General features: G+C 43.4%; 1 protein-coding gene across 7 annotated transcripts in view; it reads right to left on the reverse strand.

Moving 5' to 3' along the window:
- The window catches only part of LOC149984794 (neurobeachin-like protein 2), a 131875-nt gene that overhangs the window by 96451 nt on the left and 13439 nt on the right, over positions 1 to 21985 (reverse strand). For 4 of the 7 annotated variants that reach the window (XM_090186837.1, XM_090186832.1, XM_090186824.1 and 1 more), the window contains exons 2-8: positions 10150 to 10238; positions 8299 to 8961; positions 7929 to 8010; positions 5234 to 5346; positions 4269 to 4351; positions 1602 to 1687; positions 1311 to 1523 (exon numbers count right to left, since the gene is read on the reverse strand). In XM_090186837.1, coding sequence (XP_090042963.1) covers positions 1311 to 1523; positions 1602 to 1687; positions 4269 to 4351; positions 5234 to 5346; positions 7929 to 8010; positions 8299 to 8961; positions 10150 to 10238 — 1329 coding nt within the window. Of the gene's footprint in view, positions 1 to 1310; positions 1524 to 1601; positions 1688 to 4268; positions 4352 to 5233; positions 5347 to 7928; positions 8011 to 8298; positions 8962 to 10149; positions 10239 to 13367; positions 13891 to 21985 lie in introns of those variants that run through there. The other 3 variants (XM_090186843.1, XM_090186840.1, XM_090186827.1) reach the window with 1 other exon arrangement.

The following is a 21985-nucleotide window of genomic DNA, read 5'->3' on the forward strand; positions in this document are numbered from 1 at the left end:
ACTACTACTACTACTACTACAGCCACTGCTGCTGCTACTACTACAGCCACTGCTGCTGCTACTACTACAGCCACTACTACTACTACTACTACAGCCACTGCTGCTGCTGCTACTACAGCCACTGCTACTACTACAGCCACTACTACTGCTACTACTACAGCCACTGCTGCTGCTACTACTACAGCCACTGCTGCTGCTACTACAGCCACTGCTGCTGCTACTACAGCCACTGCTGCTGCTACTACTACTGCCACTGCTGCTGCTACTACAGCCACTGCTGCTGCTACTACAGCCACTGCTGCTGCTACTACTACTGCCACTGCTGCTGCTACTACAGCCACTGCTACTACTACAGCCACTGCTGCTGCTACTACAGCCACTGCTGCTGCTACTACTACAGCCACTGCTGCTACTACAGCCACTGCTGCTGCTACTACAGCCACTGCTGCTGCTACTACTACAGCCACTGCTGCTGCTACTACAGCCACTGCTACTACTACAGCCACTGCTGCTGCTACTACTACAGCCACTGCTGCTGCTACTACAGCCACTGCTGCTGCTACTACTACTGCCACTGCTGCTGCTACTACAGCCACTGCTGCTGCTACTACTACTGCCACTGCTGCTGCTACTACAGCCACTGCTACTACTACAGCCACTGCTGCTGCTACTACAGCCACTGCTACTACTACTACTACAGCCACTGCTGCTACTGCTACTACTACAGCCACTGCTGCTACTGCTACTACTACAGCCACTGCTACTGCTACTACTACAGCCACTGCTGCTACTACTACTACAGCCACTGCTGCTACTACTACAGCCACTGCTACTACTACAGTCAGTGCTACTACTACTACTACAGCCACTGCTACTACTACTACTACAGCCACTGCTACTACTACAGCCACTGCTACTGCTATTACTACAGCCACTTCTGCTACTACTACAGCCACTGCTGCTACTACTACAGCCACTGCTGCTGCTACTACTACAGCCACTGCTGCTACTACTACTACAGCCACTACAGCCACTGCTGCTACAGCCACTGCTGCTACTACAGCCACTGCTGCTACTACTACTACAGCCACTGCTGCTACTGCTGCTACTACAGCCACTGCTGCTACTACTACAGCCACTGCTACTGCTACTACTACAGCCACTACTGCTGCTACTACAGCTGCTGCTGCTACTACAGCCACTGTTGCTACAGCCACTGCTGATACCACTACTACTACTTCTCCTACTGCTGTTACTCCTACTACTACTACTATCCCTGCTGCTGCTCCTCCTACTGCTGTTGCTACTACCTGGAAGTAGCCATCCAACACGGTCCTGATCTCCAGCCGGCGCTCTGCAGGACTACTGGAGTGGAGGGTATGCACCATTGCAGTCAGGCACTGCAGGGTCAGCCGTAGCAGCGTGGGGTCCTTGGGATTGGAGGAGGTCCGGAGGCACCAGGCTCGGAGTACAGAAAGAAGGTCCTCCACAGACTGCAGGGTGATGGAGAGCAGGCCGTTCTTCTGGAATGCATAGATACCGTACATATGAGTTAACACACACACACAATTCTGAAGAGAGGTACAGTAGGAGTGCTTTACCTTGCTGCCACTGATGACAGCCCCTTGGAGATGGACCAATCGGAGAGCGAGGTCCTCTGGGATCTGCTGGCTGTCCTGCAGGCTGTCTGTGAACCAACGACACATTGATGATTGTTGTTTTGACAGGCTGTCTGTGAACCACATATTGATGATTGGTGTTTTGATGACATGGAAATCTAGCCTGAGCATCAGTCTGTACCATCATGCCAACTCCTTGTCGCTCACTGTCATACTAAAAGGTTAGGCTTGACAATGAGCAATGGAGTTGACAAGAGCACTTACAGATCTGAGACCAGGCTACAGAAGGAGACAACAGGCCTGTGACCAGGCTACAGAAGGAGACAACAGGCCTGGGACCAGGCTACAGAAGGAGACAACAGGCCTGGGACCAGGCTACAGAAGGAGACAACAGGCCTGGGACCAGGCTACAGAAGGAGACAACAGATTTGGGACCAGGCTAATGGCAATACATTGTACAGTCGTGGCCAAAAGTTTTCAGAATGACACAAATACTAATTTTCACAAAGTCTGCTGCCTCAGTTTGTATGATGGCAATTTGCATATACTCCAGAATGTTATGAAGAGTGATCAGATGAATTGCAATTAATGGCAAAGTCCCTCTTTGCCATGCAAATGAACTGAATGCCAAAAAAAGGATTTCCACTGCATTTCAGCCCTGCCACAAAAGGACCCAGACCTTAATCCCATTGAGAACTTGTGGTCAATCCTCAAGAGGCGGGTGAACAAACAAAAACCCACAAATTCTGACAACCCCCAAGCATTGATTATGCAAGAATGGGCTGCCATCAGTCAGGATGTGGCCCAGAAGTTAATTGACAGCATGCCAGGGCAGATTGCAGAGGTCTTGAAAAAGAAGGGTCAACACTGCAAATATTGACTCTTTGCATCAACTTCATGTAATTGTCAATAAAAGCCTTTGACACTTATGAAATGCTTGTAATTATACGTCAGTATCCATAGTAACATCTGACAAAAACATCTAAAGACACTGAAGCAGCCAACTTTGTGGAAATTAATATTTGTGTCATTCTCAAAACGTTTGGCCACGACTGTACAAGACAGAATGCACAGCCAGTACACTGTGATGTCATAAAGAGATGTGGAAATCCAAGGGACACTGGGACAGCATTGAGAAATAGCAGGATGTGGGTTGAGCCCTCATTAGGCAAGGTTATGTATCAAGACAATGGAGATGCCATAAGCCTTAGTAATAGGTCCAACAACAGCTAGCAGTATTATACACACCAGAGGCTGAGCCCACTGGGCTCTGGTCAAAAGCACTGCACTATATAGGGAATACGGTGCCCACTGGGCTCTGGTCAAAAGCACTGCACTATATAGGGAATACAGTGACCACTGGGCTCTGGTCAAAAGCACTGCACTATATAGGGAATACAGTGACCACTGGGCTCTGGTCAAAAGCACTGCACTATATAGGGAATACGGTGCCCACTGGGCTCTGGTCAAAAGCACTGCACTATTTAGGGAATACGGTGCCCACTGGGCTCTGGTCAAAAGCACTGCACTATTTAGGGAATACGGTGCCCACTGGGCTCTGGTCAAAAGCACTGCACTATTTAGGGAATACGGTGCCCACTGGGCTCTGGTCAAAAGCACCGCACTATTTAGGGAATACGGTGCCCACTGGGCTCTGGTCAAAAGCACTGCACTATTTAGGGAATACGGTGCCCACTGGGCTCTGGTCAAAAGCACTGCACTATATAGGGAATACGGTGCCCACTGGGCTCTGGTCAAAAGCACTGCACTCACTATATAGGGAATACGGTGCCCACTGGGATGCAGCTCAACCCCTTCCCTCTCTCAATAGCATGGTGTTAACAGTCATGTCGAGCTTCCTGTAATCTACAGACTCAACTTGTCCAGACAGGTTTCCCACATGGTTTACAGATTAGCTCCGTGCTAATCAAAGGACACTAGCAACAGAAGTGTTTAATCAACTAAGATCCCAGTGAGAGAACACGGCTAATTAGAAAATAACATCATTCACTTTAGATCAAGACAGAACATATCGACTGGACTCTTGCCCACTGTGTTTCTCCAAAGGCAGAAAAGTACATAAGTAGATATATATGAATAGACATAGTTAATACACAGAGATATATATGAATAGACATAGTTAATACACAGAGATATATATGAATAGACGTAGTTAATACACAGAGATATATATGAATAGACATAGTTAATACACAGAGATATATATGAATAGACATAGTTAATACACAGAGATATATATGAATAGACATAGTTAATACACAGAGATATATATGAATAGACATAGTTAATATATACAGAGATATATATGAATTGAGGTAGTTAATATATACAGAGATATATATGAATTGAGGTAGTTAATATATACAGAGATATATATGAATTGAGGTAGTTAATATATACAGAGATATATATGAATAGACGTAGTTAATATACACAGAGATATATATGAATAGACAGGTGCTGAATGAAGTGGGACTCAGAAGGAAGCTGTTTTGAGGAAGGAGTAGTACAATTGGGACCATAGGCTGTAAGAGAGAAGTTACTCAGGATAGTGTGGTGTAGGAGGGAGGCCTGGAGTGAGTGAGTGAGTGAGTGAGTGAGTAAGTGAGTGAGAGTATGGTGCCTCACCATGGAATAGAGCAAGCAGCTCCTCTGGTAAGGGGAGAGGGGAGAACTTATACTTGCTCCTCTCCACCATGCTCACCTCCTCCCTAAAAAAAAACACACACACACATATTTACAGCAGGCCTACAGACTTGGCCTCCGTACCAAAAAGCATCCTATTCCCCATGTAGTTCCCCACAGGGCTCTGGTCTAAAGTAGTGCACTATATAGGGAATAGGGTGCCATTTGGGATGAACCCTTAAGGAGACAGAGATAAGAGCTGTTGCAGCAACACCGTCATCCACTACAGATGAACATGCAGAGATAAGGCCTTGGGTTGGGTTTATACAGTCTGCCCTCGACATGGTCCTTCACCACACACACAAAGACACAGACATACTGACACACACAGTCCAATGGGCGGTCTCCACCCAGCTTCAAAACACACACAGTTCAACGGGTGGTCTCCACTCAGCTTCAAAACACACACAGTCCAACAGGCGGTCTCCACCCAGCTTCAAAACACACACAGTCCAACGGGCGGTCTCCACCCAGCTTCAAAACACACACAGTCCAACAGGCGGTCTCCACCCAGCTTCAAAACACACACAGTCCAACGGGCGGTCTCCACCCAGCTTCAAAACACACACAGTCCAACGGGCGGTCTCCACCCAGCTTCAAAACACACACAGTCCAACAGGCGGTCTCCACCCAGCTTCAAAACACACACAGTCCAACGGGCGGTCTCCACCCAGCTTCAAAACACACACAGTCCAACGGGCAGTCTCCACCCAGCTTCAAAACACACACAGTCCAACAGGCGGTCTCCACCCAGCTTCAAAACACACACAGTCCAACAGGCGGTCTCCACCCAGCTTCAAAACATGGGTAGGGAGCGCACGTACACACGGACGTACACATGGACGTACACACGCACGTACACACGCACGTACACACGCACGTACACACGCACGTACACACGCACGCACCCTGTCAGGCATCTCCTCCATGTATTGTAAGGGTCAAAGAGACTCTCCAACAGCATTAGGCCATACTGAATCACTGTCTGGAGGGACGACTGGTCCGCAGGCTGCTTCTTCAGCTGAAACACACACACACACACACACATATTTACTTGACCTTGAGACGACTTTTAAAACAAAGACATCTCAGAGCAAATAATAACAAACACAGCTACACACTTTTACTAAATAAACATTCCTCTTTAAGAAACTCTTCACTTCTAAATGCACATTCCTATTTATGACACTCTTCACAAACAATACTGACAATATAGACACATTCCACAACACAATGCACAGGTCAGCCACACACCCACTCCTCTATTCTCAGGAAACCAGTTCTGTTTCTTTTAGGTGGAAAAATGTAATGTGGATTTATAGGATAGTATTTTTCTCATCTCCACTGCAATCTCTGGGTCAATAGACAGTATATTATCATTCTGGCTCAATAGACAGTATATTATCATTCAGGCTCAATAGACAGTATATTATCATTCTGGTTCAATAGACAGTATATTATCATTCAGGCTCAATAGACAGTATATTATCATTCTGGCTCAATAGACAGTATATTATCATTCAGGCTCAATAGACAGTATATTATCATTCTGGTTCAATAGACAGTATATTATCATTCAGGCTCAATAGACAGTATATTATCATTCTGGCTCAATAGACAGTATATTATCATTCTGGTTCAATAGACAGTATATTATCATTCTGGCTCAATAGACAGTATATTATCATTCTGGCTCAATAGACAGTATATTATCATTCAGGCTCAATAGACAGTATATTATCATTCTGGTTCAATAGACAGTATATTATCATTCTGGCTCAATAGACGGTATATTATCATTCTGGTTCAATAGACAGTATATTATCATTCAGGCTCAATAGACAGTATATTATCATTCTGGCTCAATAGACAGTATATTATCATTCAGGCTCAATAGACAGTATATTATCATTCTGGCTCAATAGACAGTATATTATCATTCTGGTTCAATAGACAGTATATTATCATTCTGGCTCAATAGACAGTATATTATCATTCTGGCTCAATAGACAGTATATTATCATTCTGGTTCAATAGACAGTATATTATCATTCTGGCTCAATAGACAGTATATTATCATTCTGGTTCAATAGACATTATATTATCATTCTGGCTCAATAGACAGTATATTATCATTCTGGCTCAATAGACAGTATATTATCATTCTGGTTCAATAGACAGTATATTATCATTCTGGCTCAATAGACAGTATATTATCATTCTGGCTCAATAGACAGTATATTATCATTCTGGCTCAATAGACAGTATATTATCATTCAGGCTCAATAGACAGTATATTATCATTCTGGCTCAATAGACAGTATATTATCATTCTGGCTCAATAGACAGTATATTATCATTCTGGCTCAATAGACAGTATATTATCATTCTGGTTCAATAGACAGTATATTATCATTCTGGCTCAATAGACAGTATATTATCATTCTGGCTCAATAGACAGTATATTATCATTCTGGCTCAATAGACAGTATATTATCATTCTGGCTCAATAGACAGTATATTATCATTCTGGCTCAATAGACAGTATATTATCATTCTGGCTCAATAGACAGTATATTATCATTCTGGCTCAATAGACAGTATATTATCATTCTGGCTCAATAGACAGTATATTATCATTCTGGCTCAATAGACAGTATATTATCATTCTGGCTCAATAGACAGTATATTATCATTCTGGCTCAATAGACAGTATATTATCATTCTGGTTCAATAGACAGTATATTATCATTCTGGCTCAATAGACAGTATATTATCATTCTGGCTCAATAGACAGTATATTATCATTCTGGCTCAATAGACAGTATATTATCATTCTGGCTCAATAGACAGTATATTATCATTCTGGCTCAATAGACAGTATATTATCATTCTGGCTCAATAGACAGTATATTATCATTCTGGCTCAATAGACAGTATATTATCATTCTGGCTCAATAGACAGTATATTATCATTCTGGCTCAATAGACAGTATATTATCATTCTGGCTCAATAGACAGTATATTATAATTCTGGCTCAATAGACAGTTTATTATCATTCAGGCTCAATAGACAGTATATTATCATTCTGGCGCAATAGACAGTATATTATCATTCTGTCTCAATAGACAGTATATTATAATTCTGGCTCAATAGACAGTTTATTATCATTCAGGCTCAATAGACAGTATATTATCATTCTGGCGCAATAGACAGTATATTATCATTCTGTCTCAATAGACAGTATATTATCATTCTGGCTCAATAGACAGTTTATTATCATTCTGGCTCAATAGACAGTATATTATCATTCTGGCTCAATAGACAGTTTATTATCATTCAGGCTCAATAGACAGTATATTATCATTCTGGCTCAATAGACAGTATATTATCATTCTGGCTCAATAGACAGTATATTATCATTCTGGCTCAATAGACAGTATATTATCATTCTGGCTCAAAAGTAAAAGTATATTAATCTAGAGTATGAATGAGTGATATAGTATAGTTTGCAGATCCTCCATTGTTGAAAATTACTAATGTGTAACTTAAGTGTGTGTGTGTGTGTGTGTATATGAGGTTCATCTAGGGTTGTGTCTTACCTGAGTCAAGCAGAAGTTTAACAGTTTAATGGTCTCGAAGACAACGCCTGGGGTCTTCTCTGGGTCAATGTTTTCCATATTCCTGAAGAACAGAGAGACTCAGATCATTAAATTGTCACCAATCTTTCTCTGATCTCACTGTTATCTAGCATGAGCTTCTAGAAGATTTTTTCTTGTTATCTAGCATCAGCTTCTAGCAGATTTTTTTCATGTTATCTAGCATGAGCTTCTAGCAGATCATTTCATGTTTTCTAGCATCAGCTTCTAGCAGATTTGTTCTTGTTATCTAGCATCAGTCATGGGTAGAAATGATGGGCAGAGTCATTCAACAAAGGGGTGAACTGAGGGTCATAGAACATATAAGGTCTACCTGCAGACGATAATGAAGAACTTAATAAGCAGCAGGGGGTGCAGGGTGCTGTTGTTACTGTCGCCCCCAGAGAGGTGCAAGGTGCTGTTGTTACTGTCGCCCCCAGAGAGGTGCAGGGTGCTGTTGTTACTGTCGCCCCCAGAGAGGTGCAGGGTGCTGTTGTTACTGTCGCCCCCAGAGAGGTGCAGGGTGCTGTTGTTACTGTCGCCCCCAGAGGGGTGCAGGGTGCTGTTGTTACCGTCGCCCCCAGAGGGGTGCAGGGTGCTGTTGTTACTGTCGCCCCCAGAGAGGAGCAAGGTGCTGTTGTTACTGTCGCCCCCAGAGAGGTGCAGGGTGCTGTTGTTACTGTCGCCCCCAGAGAGGTGCAGGGTGCTGTTGTTACTGTCGCCCCCAGAGAGGTGCAGGGTGCTGCTGTTACTGTCGCCCCCAGAGGGGTGCAGGGTGCTGTTACTGTCGCCCCCAGAGGGGTGCAGGGTGCTGTTGTTACTGTCGCCCCCAGAGAGGAGCAGGGTGCTGTTGTTACTGTCGCCCCCAGAGAGGAGCAGGGTGCTGTTGTTACTGTCGCCCCCAGAGAGGTGAATGGCACTGTGTGATAGCTGGTCACTGAGGAACACCAGTATGTCCCTGGGTACGAGGGGAACCTCCGCAATATAGTTCTCCAGCCTGAGAATGTAGGAAAGAGGGAGGGGAAGAGGAAGGGGAGAAGAGGGAGGAGGAAGAGGGGAGGGAAGAGGGAGAGGGGGGGAAAGTGAGAGGAAGGGGAGGAGAGGGAAGAGGAAGGGGAGAAGGGAAGAGGGAGAAAGAGGAAAGAGGGAGAGAGAGGGAAGAGGAAATAGGGAGGGGAGCGGGAAGGGGAGAGGAAAGAGGGAGGGGAGCGGGAAGGAGAGCGGGAAGAGAAAGGGGAGAGGGGAGAGAAAAGAGGGAGGGGAGCGGGAAGGGGAGAGGAAAGAGAAAGGGGAGCAGGAAGAGGAGAATGGGTCGGGGAGAACAGGTGGTGGAGAGGAGCGGAGTGGGGAAGAGGAAGGCGAGAGGACGAAGAAGAGATGAGAGAGAGGATGGTGCCGTTTTACTACTTTACTATAAACATGTCAAAATTACACCTCTGGATTGGTAATAAGGTTAGAGTTCACCCAACTCAGTCTGACACAAACCACCTGTAGCCTACAGTATGCCTCCCTCAGCAGGGATTTGGTAACATATTGATGAATTAAAGAAAGAACCTGCCTGCACACTAATAACGCTCCTATAATGTGATGTGCGTACAACAATGTGACTTTCAATGTTACTTTCAAAATGTCAATGAGGTTATCCCATCTGTGAAAGAGAGCCCTTCACTATGGACAAAATGTATATTTTATTGACATTTTGAAAGTATAGATTACTGTGAAGTAATGTTGTTTATTTTCTATTTCAGCTCAACCTTCACTTTCTATCATCTCCTAACATGTTTTAGCATGGCTCATTATGTTGCCTAATTGGTGGGTGTGGCTAATTGGTGGGTGTGGCTAATTGGCACGTGGTCCTGCGATGTGTAATCAGGGCCTGTGTTTCCCTGAAGGCGTTTCCTGACTGTGTGGAAGAGACTGTGTTTATTTTAGCCCCCAGCCATGTGAATTTACTTTCCAAGTCTGCAGTTTATTTAAAATGAAGTACTTTTACAACTGTCTCATTGCTCAGATCCACTTTGAAGCCTTTTAGATGACAAGGTATCAGCCAGCTGGTCACACACCCTGTGACCAGTGCCCTGAGGTTTCCCCTTGTCACAGATCTAGGATCTGGTCAAACGTAGTACAGGGAATAGATTGCAATTTGGGACGAAGGAAATACATTTGAGCCAATCAGTCAACTCACCTGCGAGGCTCCAGTGACTGCACATCAACAAGCTTCTCAAAGGAAGCCACAAAAGCCTCCAGCCACTGCTGCAGGCAGCCCTCATCTTTCTGCAGGAGGAGAGGAGGGGAAGAGAGACAGAGGATGAGTCTCCAGTCATACTGGCACAAGTCTGATCTGGGTTGATGTGATTGATGCTTCTCGGTACAACACCAAGGGAAAATCCCTGGCAACATTTGTTGCAGGGCAATAACATTTTCTGATTCTGAAGTCACACGTGCAGAACTAGTAAACACAACATGGCAAAAGCACAGTGCACGTGGACCAGTGCACGTGGACCAGTGCACGTTAACATTCTGTTAAAAGGACTGTACCCTCTGGTTGATGTTTTCTGATCACCGTGCTAACAGGTTGTCCTTATGCCGTGTGTTACACTCAGACTCTAAACAACAACCTGAGGGGGCTGACGTCTTGTTTTTGCAACAGGAAGTTACAGCAACCTTACGAAAGTGATGGCACATTCAGGAGCATATGAGATAATGCATTCAAGCCTTTTTTCTAAATTGTAGGCCTATGGCTGAAAAAAACGACCACGAAAGTAACAAGCTACACATTTCTTTATAGGCCAAATAAATAAAACATTGGTTAAGTCATGTACATTATTTATGCACAAAGAATGTGGCTTCCTTTCATCATCAATCGACTTATCCATCCTTAACTCCATTAAATACTGTGCTTTAAATGGAAAGGGACAGGGTGACTGGCCTTCAACTTTCATACAGGGACATGTATACAGAGTTCTACTGTAGGTCTATAACACAGGGACATGTATACAGAGTTCTACTGTAGGTTATATAACACAGGGACATGTATACAGAGTTCTACTGTAGGTTATATAACACAGGGACATGTATACAGAGTTCTACTGTAGGTCTATAACACAGGGACATGTATACAGAGTTCTACTGTAGGTCTATAACACAGGGACATGTATACAGAGTTCTACTGTAGGTCTATAACACAGGGACATGTATACAGAGTTCTACTGTAGGTCTATAACACAGGGACATGTATACAGAGTTCTACTGTAGGTCCTATAACACAGGGACATGTATACAGAGTTCTACTGTAGGTCTATAACACAGGGACATGTATACAGAGTTCTACTGTAGGTCTATAACACAGGGGCATGTATACAGAGTTCTACTGTAGGTCTATAACACAGGGACATGTATACAGAGTTCTACTGTAGGTCTATAACACAGGGACATGTATACAGAGTTCTTCTGTAAGTTCTGTCAATATTGCAGCTCTTATCTGCCTCATCATATCCTGCTACTCTCCTCCTATCAAGTCACACTACGTTTCCCATCTCTCACATAGCCTCATCTAGCCTGGTCCCAGATCTGTTTCCCATCTCTCACATAGCCTCATCTAGCCTGGTCTCAGATCTGTTTCCCATCTCTCACATAGCCTCATCTAGCCTGGTCCCAGATCTGTTTCCCATCTCTCACATAGCCTCATCTAGCCTGGTCTCAGATCTGTTTCCCATCTCTTACATAGCCTCAACTAGCCTGGTCCCAGATCTGTTTGTGCTCTTTCCTACTCCATTGCTGTTATTGTCAAGCCAAGGAGTTGGCAAGCGAGCAGAAACAGACTGGAACCCAGGCTACTATTGACTAAACACCTAGAGCACCACAGAGAGACTGAGTACTATCTACTATTGATGTCACTAAACAACACTAGCACCACAGAGAGACTGAGTACTATCTACTATTGATGTCACTAAACAACTAGAGCACCACAGAGAGACTCTACTATTGATGTCACTAAACAACTAGAGCACCACAGAGAGACTACTATTGATGTCACTAAACAACTAGAGCACCACAGAGAGACTGTGTACTATCTACTATTGATGTCACTAAACAACACTAGCACCACAGAGAGACTGAGTACTATCTACTATTGATGTCACTAAACAACACTAGCACCACAGAGAGACTGAGTACTATCTACTATTGATGTCACTAAACAACTAGAGCACCACAGAGAGACTGAGTACTATCTACTATTGATGTCACTAAACAACTAGAGCATCACAGAGAGACTGAGTACTATCTACTATTGCAGTGTGGCTCAGTATAAGCCTCCCTCACCCTATCAACATATCAATCTATCTTGGGAACATATGTTATCAGTCGTAGAGATAAGAGGTCAGTGGTAACATTCGTTGATGTGCAACTGACGTCTCACGTTCAAATCATCCAAGAACATCTAGTGATGGTGCACTGTGACAGAGACACTTCAAACCTAGTTTGCTAGCGCCATTACAGTCACACAGAGACATGCTACATCAGCTCAGCTTTCTACTAGGGAGAAAAGAAACAGCATGGTGTTGAAGTGAAGACCTTCCCCTGACTTCACACAGAGACATGCTACATCAGCTCAGCTTTCTACTAGGGAGAAAAGAAACAGCATGGTGTTGAAGTGAAGACCTTCCCCTGACTTCACACAGAGACATGCTACATCAGCTCAGCTTTCTACTAGGGAGAAAAGAAACAGCATGGTGTTGAAGTGAAGACCTTCCCCTGACTTCACACAGAGACATGCTACATCAGCTCAGCTTTCTACTAGGGAGAAAAGAAACAGCATGGTGTTGAAGTGAAGACCTTCCCCTGACTTCACACAGAGCCCGACGTTAGAGAGACGCAAAGCCTTCTTCACGTGAGAACGAGGAGTGTTATTTTCTTCCACACATCAGGCGGTGTGTGGAGTGAGGGACTACAGTTCCCACAAGGGCCAACCTGACTCATTACACCCAAACAACATCAGGTGACACCACATGACCTGACAATTAGTCAGGCACTTCCCTATGAGACGCCTACTTCTACTGCTGCTAGTTTAGTAATGAACCATGCCTCGTTGATGCTTGCAGCCTGACAGACGCCCACGGGCCCCTATAGAGGAAGTTAGCTACATTGTCAACAGCTGGCAGCCGCACCAATATGGCTGCAAGGCACAATCCAAAACATACTTCAGAAACCCCCCGTTTAAAGATCACTACTACTGGCAAATGTGTAACTTCAACAAAAGTATTTTGAAATCAGCAGAGGCAACGCAACAGACGTGAAATCCAACATACAGTAAGATGCAGTGCATCAATGTGAGTGGATGAACATCTTATATCTTCACGTTTTCTGTAATCAATCTAGAATGAAATTATAATATTAGCCTACCAGTTGACTGTCATTTGTGGGCCAGTCCATGTCTCATTGCATGTGTCTGGGAGGGCAGGGAGAAGGGGTTCAGAGGAACCCAGTCTCAGTGAGCCCTCCTGGGTCCTAGGTTATCAGGGAGTCCAGAGTCAAAACAGTAGGTCCAGACCAGGCCCACAGGGTGCTTCAGCTCCTCAGAGTAGTAAGTAGCACATCGCTTCTAATCAGCACTAGTGTCTGTCGGTCTCCAGCCCGCTCTCCTAATCAGCACTAGTGTCTGTCTGTCCGTCTGTCGCTTACTCACTCCGTCTCTCTCTCCTTCTGTCAAGCAACCAGGAAATGTCAAGTCACTATAACCGAAACACATTTCCTCCACACGACGCTCAAACTCAGCCTCCTCATAGTAGGCCTCTTCCTCTTTAGTTACTGGAGCTATTTGTGAAGCAGATGGGGATGTCGGTAAGGGCTCGACCCAACAGCATCCTCCAACTATCTAGCACTGCATGTACTCAGCCTTCTACTTCTCAGAATGACTGACGTGTGTGGGAACACAGTTGGTATACAAAATGTTTGAACAGAGTTGTTGTGGAACCCAAAATATCTGACTAGGTGATAATAGGTTTATTTTTCTGAAGAAGAACAGTGTTTCTGAATGACTTTTGTATTGGGAAGTGTTAGATCTGTTCACTGGAAAGCTGACTATAGCTTCAGTATGACAGTCATTACAAGGTACTTGACCGATGTGAACCTGCTCTGCACAGTAAGACACAAGTAAAAGTCTCAGTACAAATATAATATGCCCTCAAGTCTTCATCTGTGATCCAAGTTTAGCCATAATGGCTTTCCATAAACACGTGTACTTTATTAATTTCAAAAGCCACCTCATAGTCTGACCATCTGTCTGTCTCAGTGACATGAAAATAGAATTACCTTGAAATAATCCCATCATTGTCAGTTATCCACAGTAGAGGTCTGCACTGGACTGATTTCTTCATCCTGCTCCCACGCGCAGATTTTCATACTGCACCACGCCCGCAGGTGTTCTGTGCGACTCCCACTCGTTACCGCAAGAACTGGTCCCAAACCCAACCGCAGTCCCGCTAAGTTATTTTAGGCGTATATGACATAGCTCTCTTGCCAGCCATGGTCCCAGCAATTTTGCGCCCTATAGACAATATCAAATGCGCAAATTACTTAAGAAATAGGTAGAATTACCAGAGATTCTCACGTAGTCCATTATATTAGGCCATCTATATTTAATACTGGGCTATATCAGCCAATATGGTAGATGTAGTTTGAAGTCAGCAGAGTTGGAGAGACTTAACCTTTCTCTTGAGTTATTTTTTATAGCCTACTCTTTGGGAGTTTCAAACTGAGAAATAGACTATGGGTGACCAATATGTATTTCTAGGCAATAGCCTAATCAAACTTATGAGTCAAACTGTATGCGTAGACGGCTTGACAGAAATAGTAGCAGAAAGGTGAATGTTGAATTTTTGTTGCACACATATCCAGATGATGCCGCGTAACATTCCGCACAATGACGCTGTCGGTGTGACTGATCTTTTCCTTTTCATGATGATTCGATTTTTTTGATTGCAGCTCGACTCACTTTGGTTGAGCGCCCTCCGTTTCTTTCCATTAAACATATTTATTTACAGACACTGTAGTAAACTAGTCTAATCATATTGTAACGACCCTGGGTTTATAAACGCGGAAATCGACACTGCCGCACGGGCATACTTTTGCGGCACAGTCGATAGCGCGCCGGGGCTCGAAGGTCGAGACCTGCTATCTGCTGTTTCATTACATTGGTGTCAGAAGTGATCGGACCTTGCACCCACGACAGTGCTTGGCTGGTGAGCGCGTTCCTGTAAGACGTAGAGTCGCAAGCCAGCGCGAGGACGCACTCTTTGAAAGGAGGGAGTAGTGTAACGACCCTGGGTTTATAAGCGCGGAAATCGACTCTGCCGCACGAGTAAGCTTTTGCGGCACAGTCGATAGCGCGCCGGACCTCGGGCTCGAAGGTCGAGGGTTAGAGACCTGCTCCCTGGTGTTTCATTACAATATTTAAAGTTAATTTCATATTTAAGTTAGAGTGAAGTCTATTCACGAACGACAAGGGAAACCAGGCTCCCCCCCAAAAATATAAACATTTTGTTTTTCTCGTCTCTTTGTGTTTCATAATTTCGCTTCAATTCGCAAGAGGCTGAATGAATGAATCTCACAGGAAAAGGAGCGAGAAAACAGCAACCCTCTGTCTCTCTATGTCTAGTCCAAACGAGTGGGACATTCTTGCCGCCAGTAGCATTGAATGAAAGGGAAGCCAGCGAGCATTAGGCCATCCTTGACAAAAAAAAGTATACAAATTAGCCAATCAGTGTTGAGCTAAACCGAGGGAGATCATATTTGATTGGTCCTATCAAATGGCTTTGAGAGCACAAGTCTTTAACAGAAACGACTTGAATTGTTGCATCTCGTTGTTGTTGTTCTCTGGTGACTAGCTAGATAGATACAATCGTCCCTTTCCTAAATTAGCCATGGATGGAGATAGGGATTTGGACTTAATTCTCCGTACTGGCCAATGATTGTAGCGGTGATTCTGATCCAACCATTAATTCATACATTGTTGTGCCCCTGGCCTGAGAGGATGGAAGTTCAATATGTAGCTAGATGTAGAAGGCTAATGTTAACTAATTAACGTTACCCATGAATGGAAGTTAGGCTAGCGAGCAAGCATTTTATTTAGGTAGACTAGAACAACAACCAAATACAAGCGTGTACTGTATGACAGAGTGGGAGACCGTTTCGTCAACATGAGAGAGGAGGATGGCATTGGCCTTTCTCTACATGTTGGGTGAGTAAACAGGTTTTTCTACTTGCACGAACGCACAAACATAAATCAGAAGCATGGACAGTCACATCATATTTAGGTGATGTTGATTGGACTAAATTGTTTTTGTTATCTTTTAGTTGTCACTGTTTTAGACTAAGCAGAGGTGATTTGATGATGTTGAAATGTTGAAGTTGACTAGTGCAGAAATAGAAGCGGCAGCTCCTGTTTTCTTTGTGATTTGCGGTAACTTGTCTGTGGTTCTAAATCAATAGTTGTTTAGTGGTCCGGAAATGTCAGTAACGTTAACTTGCTTAAGCAAGCTGTAGGTCATGTAACTGTCTTACTAAAAGGTTAAATAAATAAAATAAACATGTGTCGTGGACTTCACTGGACAGAGGTTGCTATCCGGTTTTGTGATTAAAACAAAGGTGTGGTTGAATTTATTCTGCCACTGTTTTATTGTCGTCTCGGCCTATATATCACAGTCACAAGGCATATAAATGAACAGCAAACAACGCAATTATCACAACACATACAGTGTAGGTTGTAATATGGCTTCACTTGGCTTCCCAGGTCATTTTACACACGCACCGCTACTGTTAAGTTAACTGGCGCGTGATTCTTCCGCCCATGTAGCCAGCCTACTCTATTTCAATGACACCACACCTACTAGGCCCACTTGAACTCCCACGCCCGACTACGACAGGAGAGGTAGGCTACTGAAGTTGAAGCGGCGAATTCTGAGTGTTTGAATAATGTGAACATTTTCATTTGAATACAATAGATAGGCTTAGGCTAACTCATACAAAGCAGCAGTGATGATTTCAGCATGTACATCTTGGTGGGGCAAAAAAAAAAGTGGGATGCATGCCAGCAAAGCCACTACACTACACAACACTAAACAATACATGAATTGCACTATAACGGTGACAAACGGTGCACACAAACTGTTAGGGCCTCCATAAAGCTGTCCCAACATATTGCTTCTGCTACACCTGGTTATCAGGGGAGCTTCATCTGGCAGCGAAACAGTTCATTCAGCCTCATTTACTGCCCTTTAAAAAAACATAGCTGATATGGCTGACTTGTTTAAACAAATATGGTTTCTACTGACAACTGAGATGTATAAAATATGGCATAAGGGGACGACAAGCGGATAAGGGGTCATCTGTAATTTTGATTAAGACATTAGTGAGCGAGCTAGGACAGACGTATTCAGTATAACTATTTGTTTAGCCCTTTTGAAATGTACAGCAACACAATTCAGAACATGGGCCATTCTTACAGTGATCTCTCTGTACACCAAGTCAGAACCGTAGGATAAATAAAGGGGGCATATAAGCAGACAATGAAAGCTCTTACAATATTTTGATTACATTTCTCAAAAACAGGTTATAGGCTATATGTGCGCCACCAAGTCAGAACAGTAGCCTAAATTAAGAGGGGTAAATATACCAAATTATTTGGGTGAGGCACTCACATCTTATGGGCTACTAACTTCTTACTACATAACATACACTTAGTATTACTTTCTTAGCTACAGTATACATATCTCCCTGGCATATTACATCATTTATGCAGCAGCATACAATACATTTTTGGACTCACCTTGTTGTGCTGTGCTCACTTGAGCTGGGTTATATTCTATCTGTTCTGTATCTAGTGGGGTTATATTCTCTGTTCTGTATCTAGTGGGGAAATATTCTCTGTTCTGTATCTAGTGGGGTTATATTCTATCTGTTCTGTATCTAGCGGGGTTATATTCTCTGTTCTGTATCTAGTGGGGTTATATTCTATCTGTTCTGTATCTAGCGGGGTTATATTCTCTGTTCTGTATCTAGCGGGGTTATATTCTCTGTTCTGTATCTAGTGGGGTTATATTCTAGCTGTTCTGTAGCTAGTGGGGTTATATTCTAGCTGTTCTGCAGCTAGTGGGGTTATATTCTAGCTGTTCTGCAGCTAGTGGGGTTATATTCTAGCTGTTCTGTAGCTAGTGGGGTTATATTCTAGCTGTTCTGTAGCTAGTGGGGTTATATTCTAGCTGTTCTGTATCTAGTGGGGTTATATTCTAGCTGTTCTGTATCTAGCGGGGTTATATTCTAGCTGTTCTGTATCTGGCGGGGTTATATTCTAGCTGTTTTGTAGCTAGTGGGCATCCAGTGTGGGTACAGCAGATGGGGCCTGAGTGGCAGTCTGTTTGTGCTACAGTCTGTTGGTTCTTCATTTTAAAGTTGTCATACTGCGGCACACCCTGCGTGCTGCTGCAGCATTCTGTGGCACGTCATTTAATTCCCAGCCATTTCTTGTTACTGCAAGTTATTGCTAGTTTGACCACCAGGGGGCATCTTTAAGAAGCATTTGATAGTATTCCGTATTGGCATTTCCAGAGAATTTAAAACCTGTTTTGTAATAACATAGTATATGGGATTGATTGTAAGAAATTTGGCTTAATTAACTTGATTAATATTATGGTGTTAAAATGCAAACAACAAAATGTAAACAACAAAAATAATATTGGAACTCTGCAGTCTTCCCATTGTTTCCAATGGGGGAAATATAGGCATGTCTGTATATTTTGCAAAATATCTCGCAATGTGTATATTTCGTGTTTTTTTTCAAGTCAGGTGTAACCGGTGTGAAATGGCTAGGTAGAGCGCTAATAGCGTTTCAATCGGTGGCGTCACTCGCTCTGAGACCTGGAAGTAGTTGCTCTGTAAGGGCGCTGGCTTTTGTGGAGCGATGGGTAACGATGCTTCGAGTGTGGCTGTTGTCTGTGTGCAGAGGGTCCCTGGTTCGAGCCCAGGTAGGGGCGAGGAGAGGGACGGAATCAAAACTGTTACATGGGCACCATTTTAAATCAGGAGAATCTCCTCTTTGTAATTATGTAAGTCTGGGCAGCAAGCTCCTTTGTCATCGATCGCTTGACCAGAAATAGTCAAAGTTTTTATTTTACGCAGATATAAACACAGTTGACACCATCGAGGTGCGGATGTTAACTTTCTACACAAGTTGTTTTTTCCCAGTTTCGTCCGAACAGATTGTAGTGATAAAATAAAGGGATACCTTTTTTAATGGAATTCTAAGCATCACTCCAGTAGTTAGTTAGCCTATAGTTAATATACTGGCAAGTTTGATGTATAACTACTAATGTTAGGTAGCTAGCTAACATACCGGTACATACTGCTGTAATGATATGCTATGTGGTTCGTAAGGACAGCGTAGCTAACAACTTGTCAGCCAACATAACGTGTAAGGTAACTTATTTGAAAAGTCATTACTTTATTACATTGAGTAGCAAGTAAGTCCTGTCTGGTCCAGCGACATTTTTAGCTTGACTCATTATGACGTCATAACAACTTACATCTGGTTCGACCGTAATGTTTTGTCAGCCATCTTCGTTGAAGAATGCCACAAGGCAAGGGTGGCTCGCATCAACATGTGTCATTTTGAAGAATGCCACAAGGCAAGGGTGGCTCGCATCAACATTTGTCATTGGAACCACTTGGTCATATAAAAACCTAGGGACCCAAATGCATAATGAGGAACCACTGTATCATGAAAACTCCTTGACACTCATTGTCATGTTTGGCTTGACAATGACAGCAAGGAGCTGGCATAATAATAGCACCAACAGACTGGCACTTAGGCTACATATGCCTTACCGACAATCAAGCCGTTCAGTATCTAGTCTTGTGGGCGTCCAGTAATAAGGCGGACGGCCTTCCACAAATCCACAGCTGACTAGTCAGACTAATGGTACTAGAGACGGGCTGACTCATATTATGATGCAATTACAGAGTACTTACAGAGGGAGTAGCTCCTTTATAACCTAACACAACGTCTCTGCGTTTTCAGTCTTACTGTATTCAGACATTATCTCTACACCCACTCAGCCACATTAGTTGTCTCATTCATCAGGTTGTTGGAAGCTTTATGTCGACCTCAATGGGATTTCATCATGCTGGTTTTAAAAATCTCTCCATCTCTAGAATAAATGACTCTACTTAGACAAAACATAAAGGCTTTTACTATTGTCTGTGTCTCAATTCCCAGCATTAAAGTCTTCACCTCGCTATGAGGAAACCCTTGATAAAACCAATGTCTTTTTCTGTGTTCTCTGGGCGTTAACTGACTTAAAGGAAGTGATGAAGGTGTTGCTCTTTTCACGGCAAAGCTGCAATCAAAACAAAGTATTACAGCCTCTGGACTGGGCCACAACAGTAGGAAGCCTGGGACTTACAACACTTATTCCTGTGTGTTAAGATTGAGACACACGGCCTCATCAACTTAGCGATGATATGACAAAAGACGAGGTTTTCTACACAACCTCATTCCTGTAAAAAAAAGCTTTGGAGTCGTACCATGGCTAGTAATGGAATCAGGGCGTTTTCACAGTTTTCAGCTACAGTTCCAATCAGAGTTAGATTTATTTTGTTACATTGTGTTTGTTGTTATCTGGTCTGGTTGGTTTCACATTGCCAAAAATGTCAAACAAAAGTTCCTAAACAAAACCACGTGTCCATAATCCATCGAGGATTATCATGAAACTTCACGTGTGTGTCCCAATCTTCATACTACTATGGCTTTGGTCTTCCGACAACACGCGGTAAGAAACAGCGCAATAGCCGCTCCAGCGGAGACGTGAACAGATTTAGTTCAGGGCCTTTCTGAGGTACTCTAACTGCAGCTGCTGTTTGATTTATTTCACCTTTATATTAAAATCAGGGCGTCATACTGAGACCAAAGTCTCTACTACAGATGAGCCCCGAGTTGACTAAGGATGACAAAGATAAACACATCAAGTAAGAACATCTACATCATCCAACTCAATTCAACGATAACACAACGTGTCTGATGAGATGCTGTGGAGACCAAAATATCTGATCAGCTGATAATAGCCTTCTTTTGAACATACTGTAGATCTGGGAAGCGTCCTGCTTAAACAGGGCACACAGGAAAGGTGACAATAACCACATGTTGATATCTGAACATACTGTAGATCTGGGAAGCGTCCTGCTTAAACAGGGCACACAGGAAAGGTGACAATAACCACAAGTTGAGATCTGAATATACTGTAGATCTGGGGAGGCACATCATGTCTGGCCATGCTCCTATCGCCCAGATCCTCAGATGGACATGGTCCTGTACTGTACACCAGGGACATAATATCAACAAACACTAAAAGACTGAAACAGCACTGGGATTCACACTTAAAACTACAGTCAAAACATCTTGCATGGGTGAATACTGACTACATCCATCTTGGTAATATCCTACATGGGTGAATACTGACTACATCCATCTGGGTAATATCCTACATGGGTGAATACTGACTACATTCATCTGGGTAATATCCTACATGGGTGAATACTGACTACATTCATCTGGGTAATATCCTACATGGGTGAATACTGACTACATTCATCTGGGTAATATCCTACATGGGTGAATACTGACTACATTCTACATTCATCTGGGTAATATCCTACATGGGTGAATACTGACTACATCCATCTGGGTAATATCCTACATGGGTGAATACTGACTACATTCATCTGGGTAATATCCTACATGGGTGAATACTGACTACATTCATCTGGGTAATATCCTACATGGGTGAATACTGACTACATCCATCTGGGTAATATCCTACATGGGTGAATACTGACTACATCCATCTGGGTAATATCCTACATATTGTGAAACGTCCGTGTTCCATCCATATAGAGCCTAGTGTTCCACTACCCTTGTGTTCCTCCTCTTACCAATAGTTCCCTTATTTCAAGCTGAAGTGCAAAAGGAG

Source organism: Oncorhynchus mykiss, chromosome 2 (genome assembly GCF_057628025.1).
Source record: "Oncorhynchus mykiss isolate SJ-2025 chromosome 2, ASM5762802v1, whole genome shotgun sequence".
Classification (NCBI taxonomy): domain Eukaryota; kingdom Metazoa; phylum Chordata; class Actinopteri; order Salmoniformes; family Salmonidae; genus Oncorhynchus; species Oncorhynchus mykiss.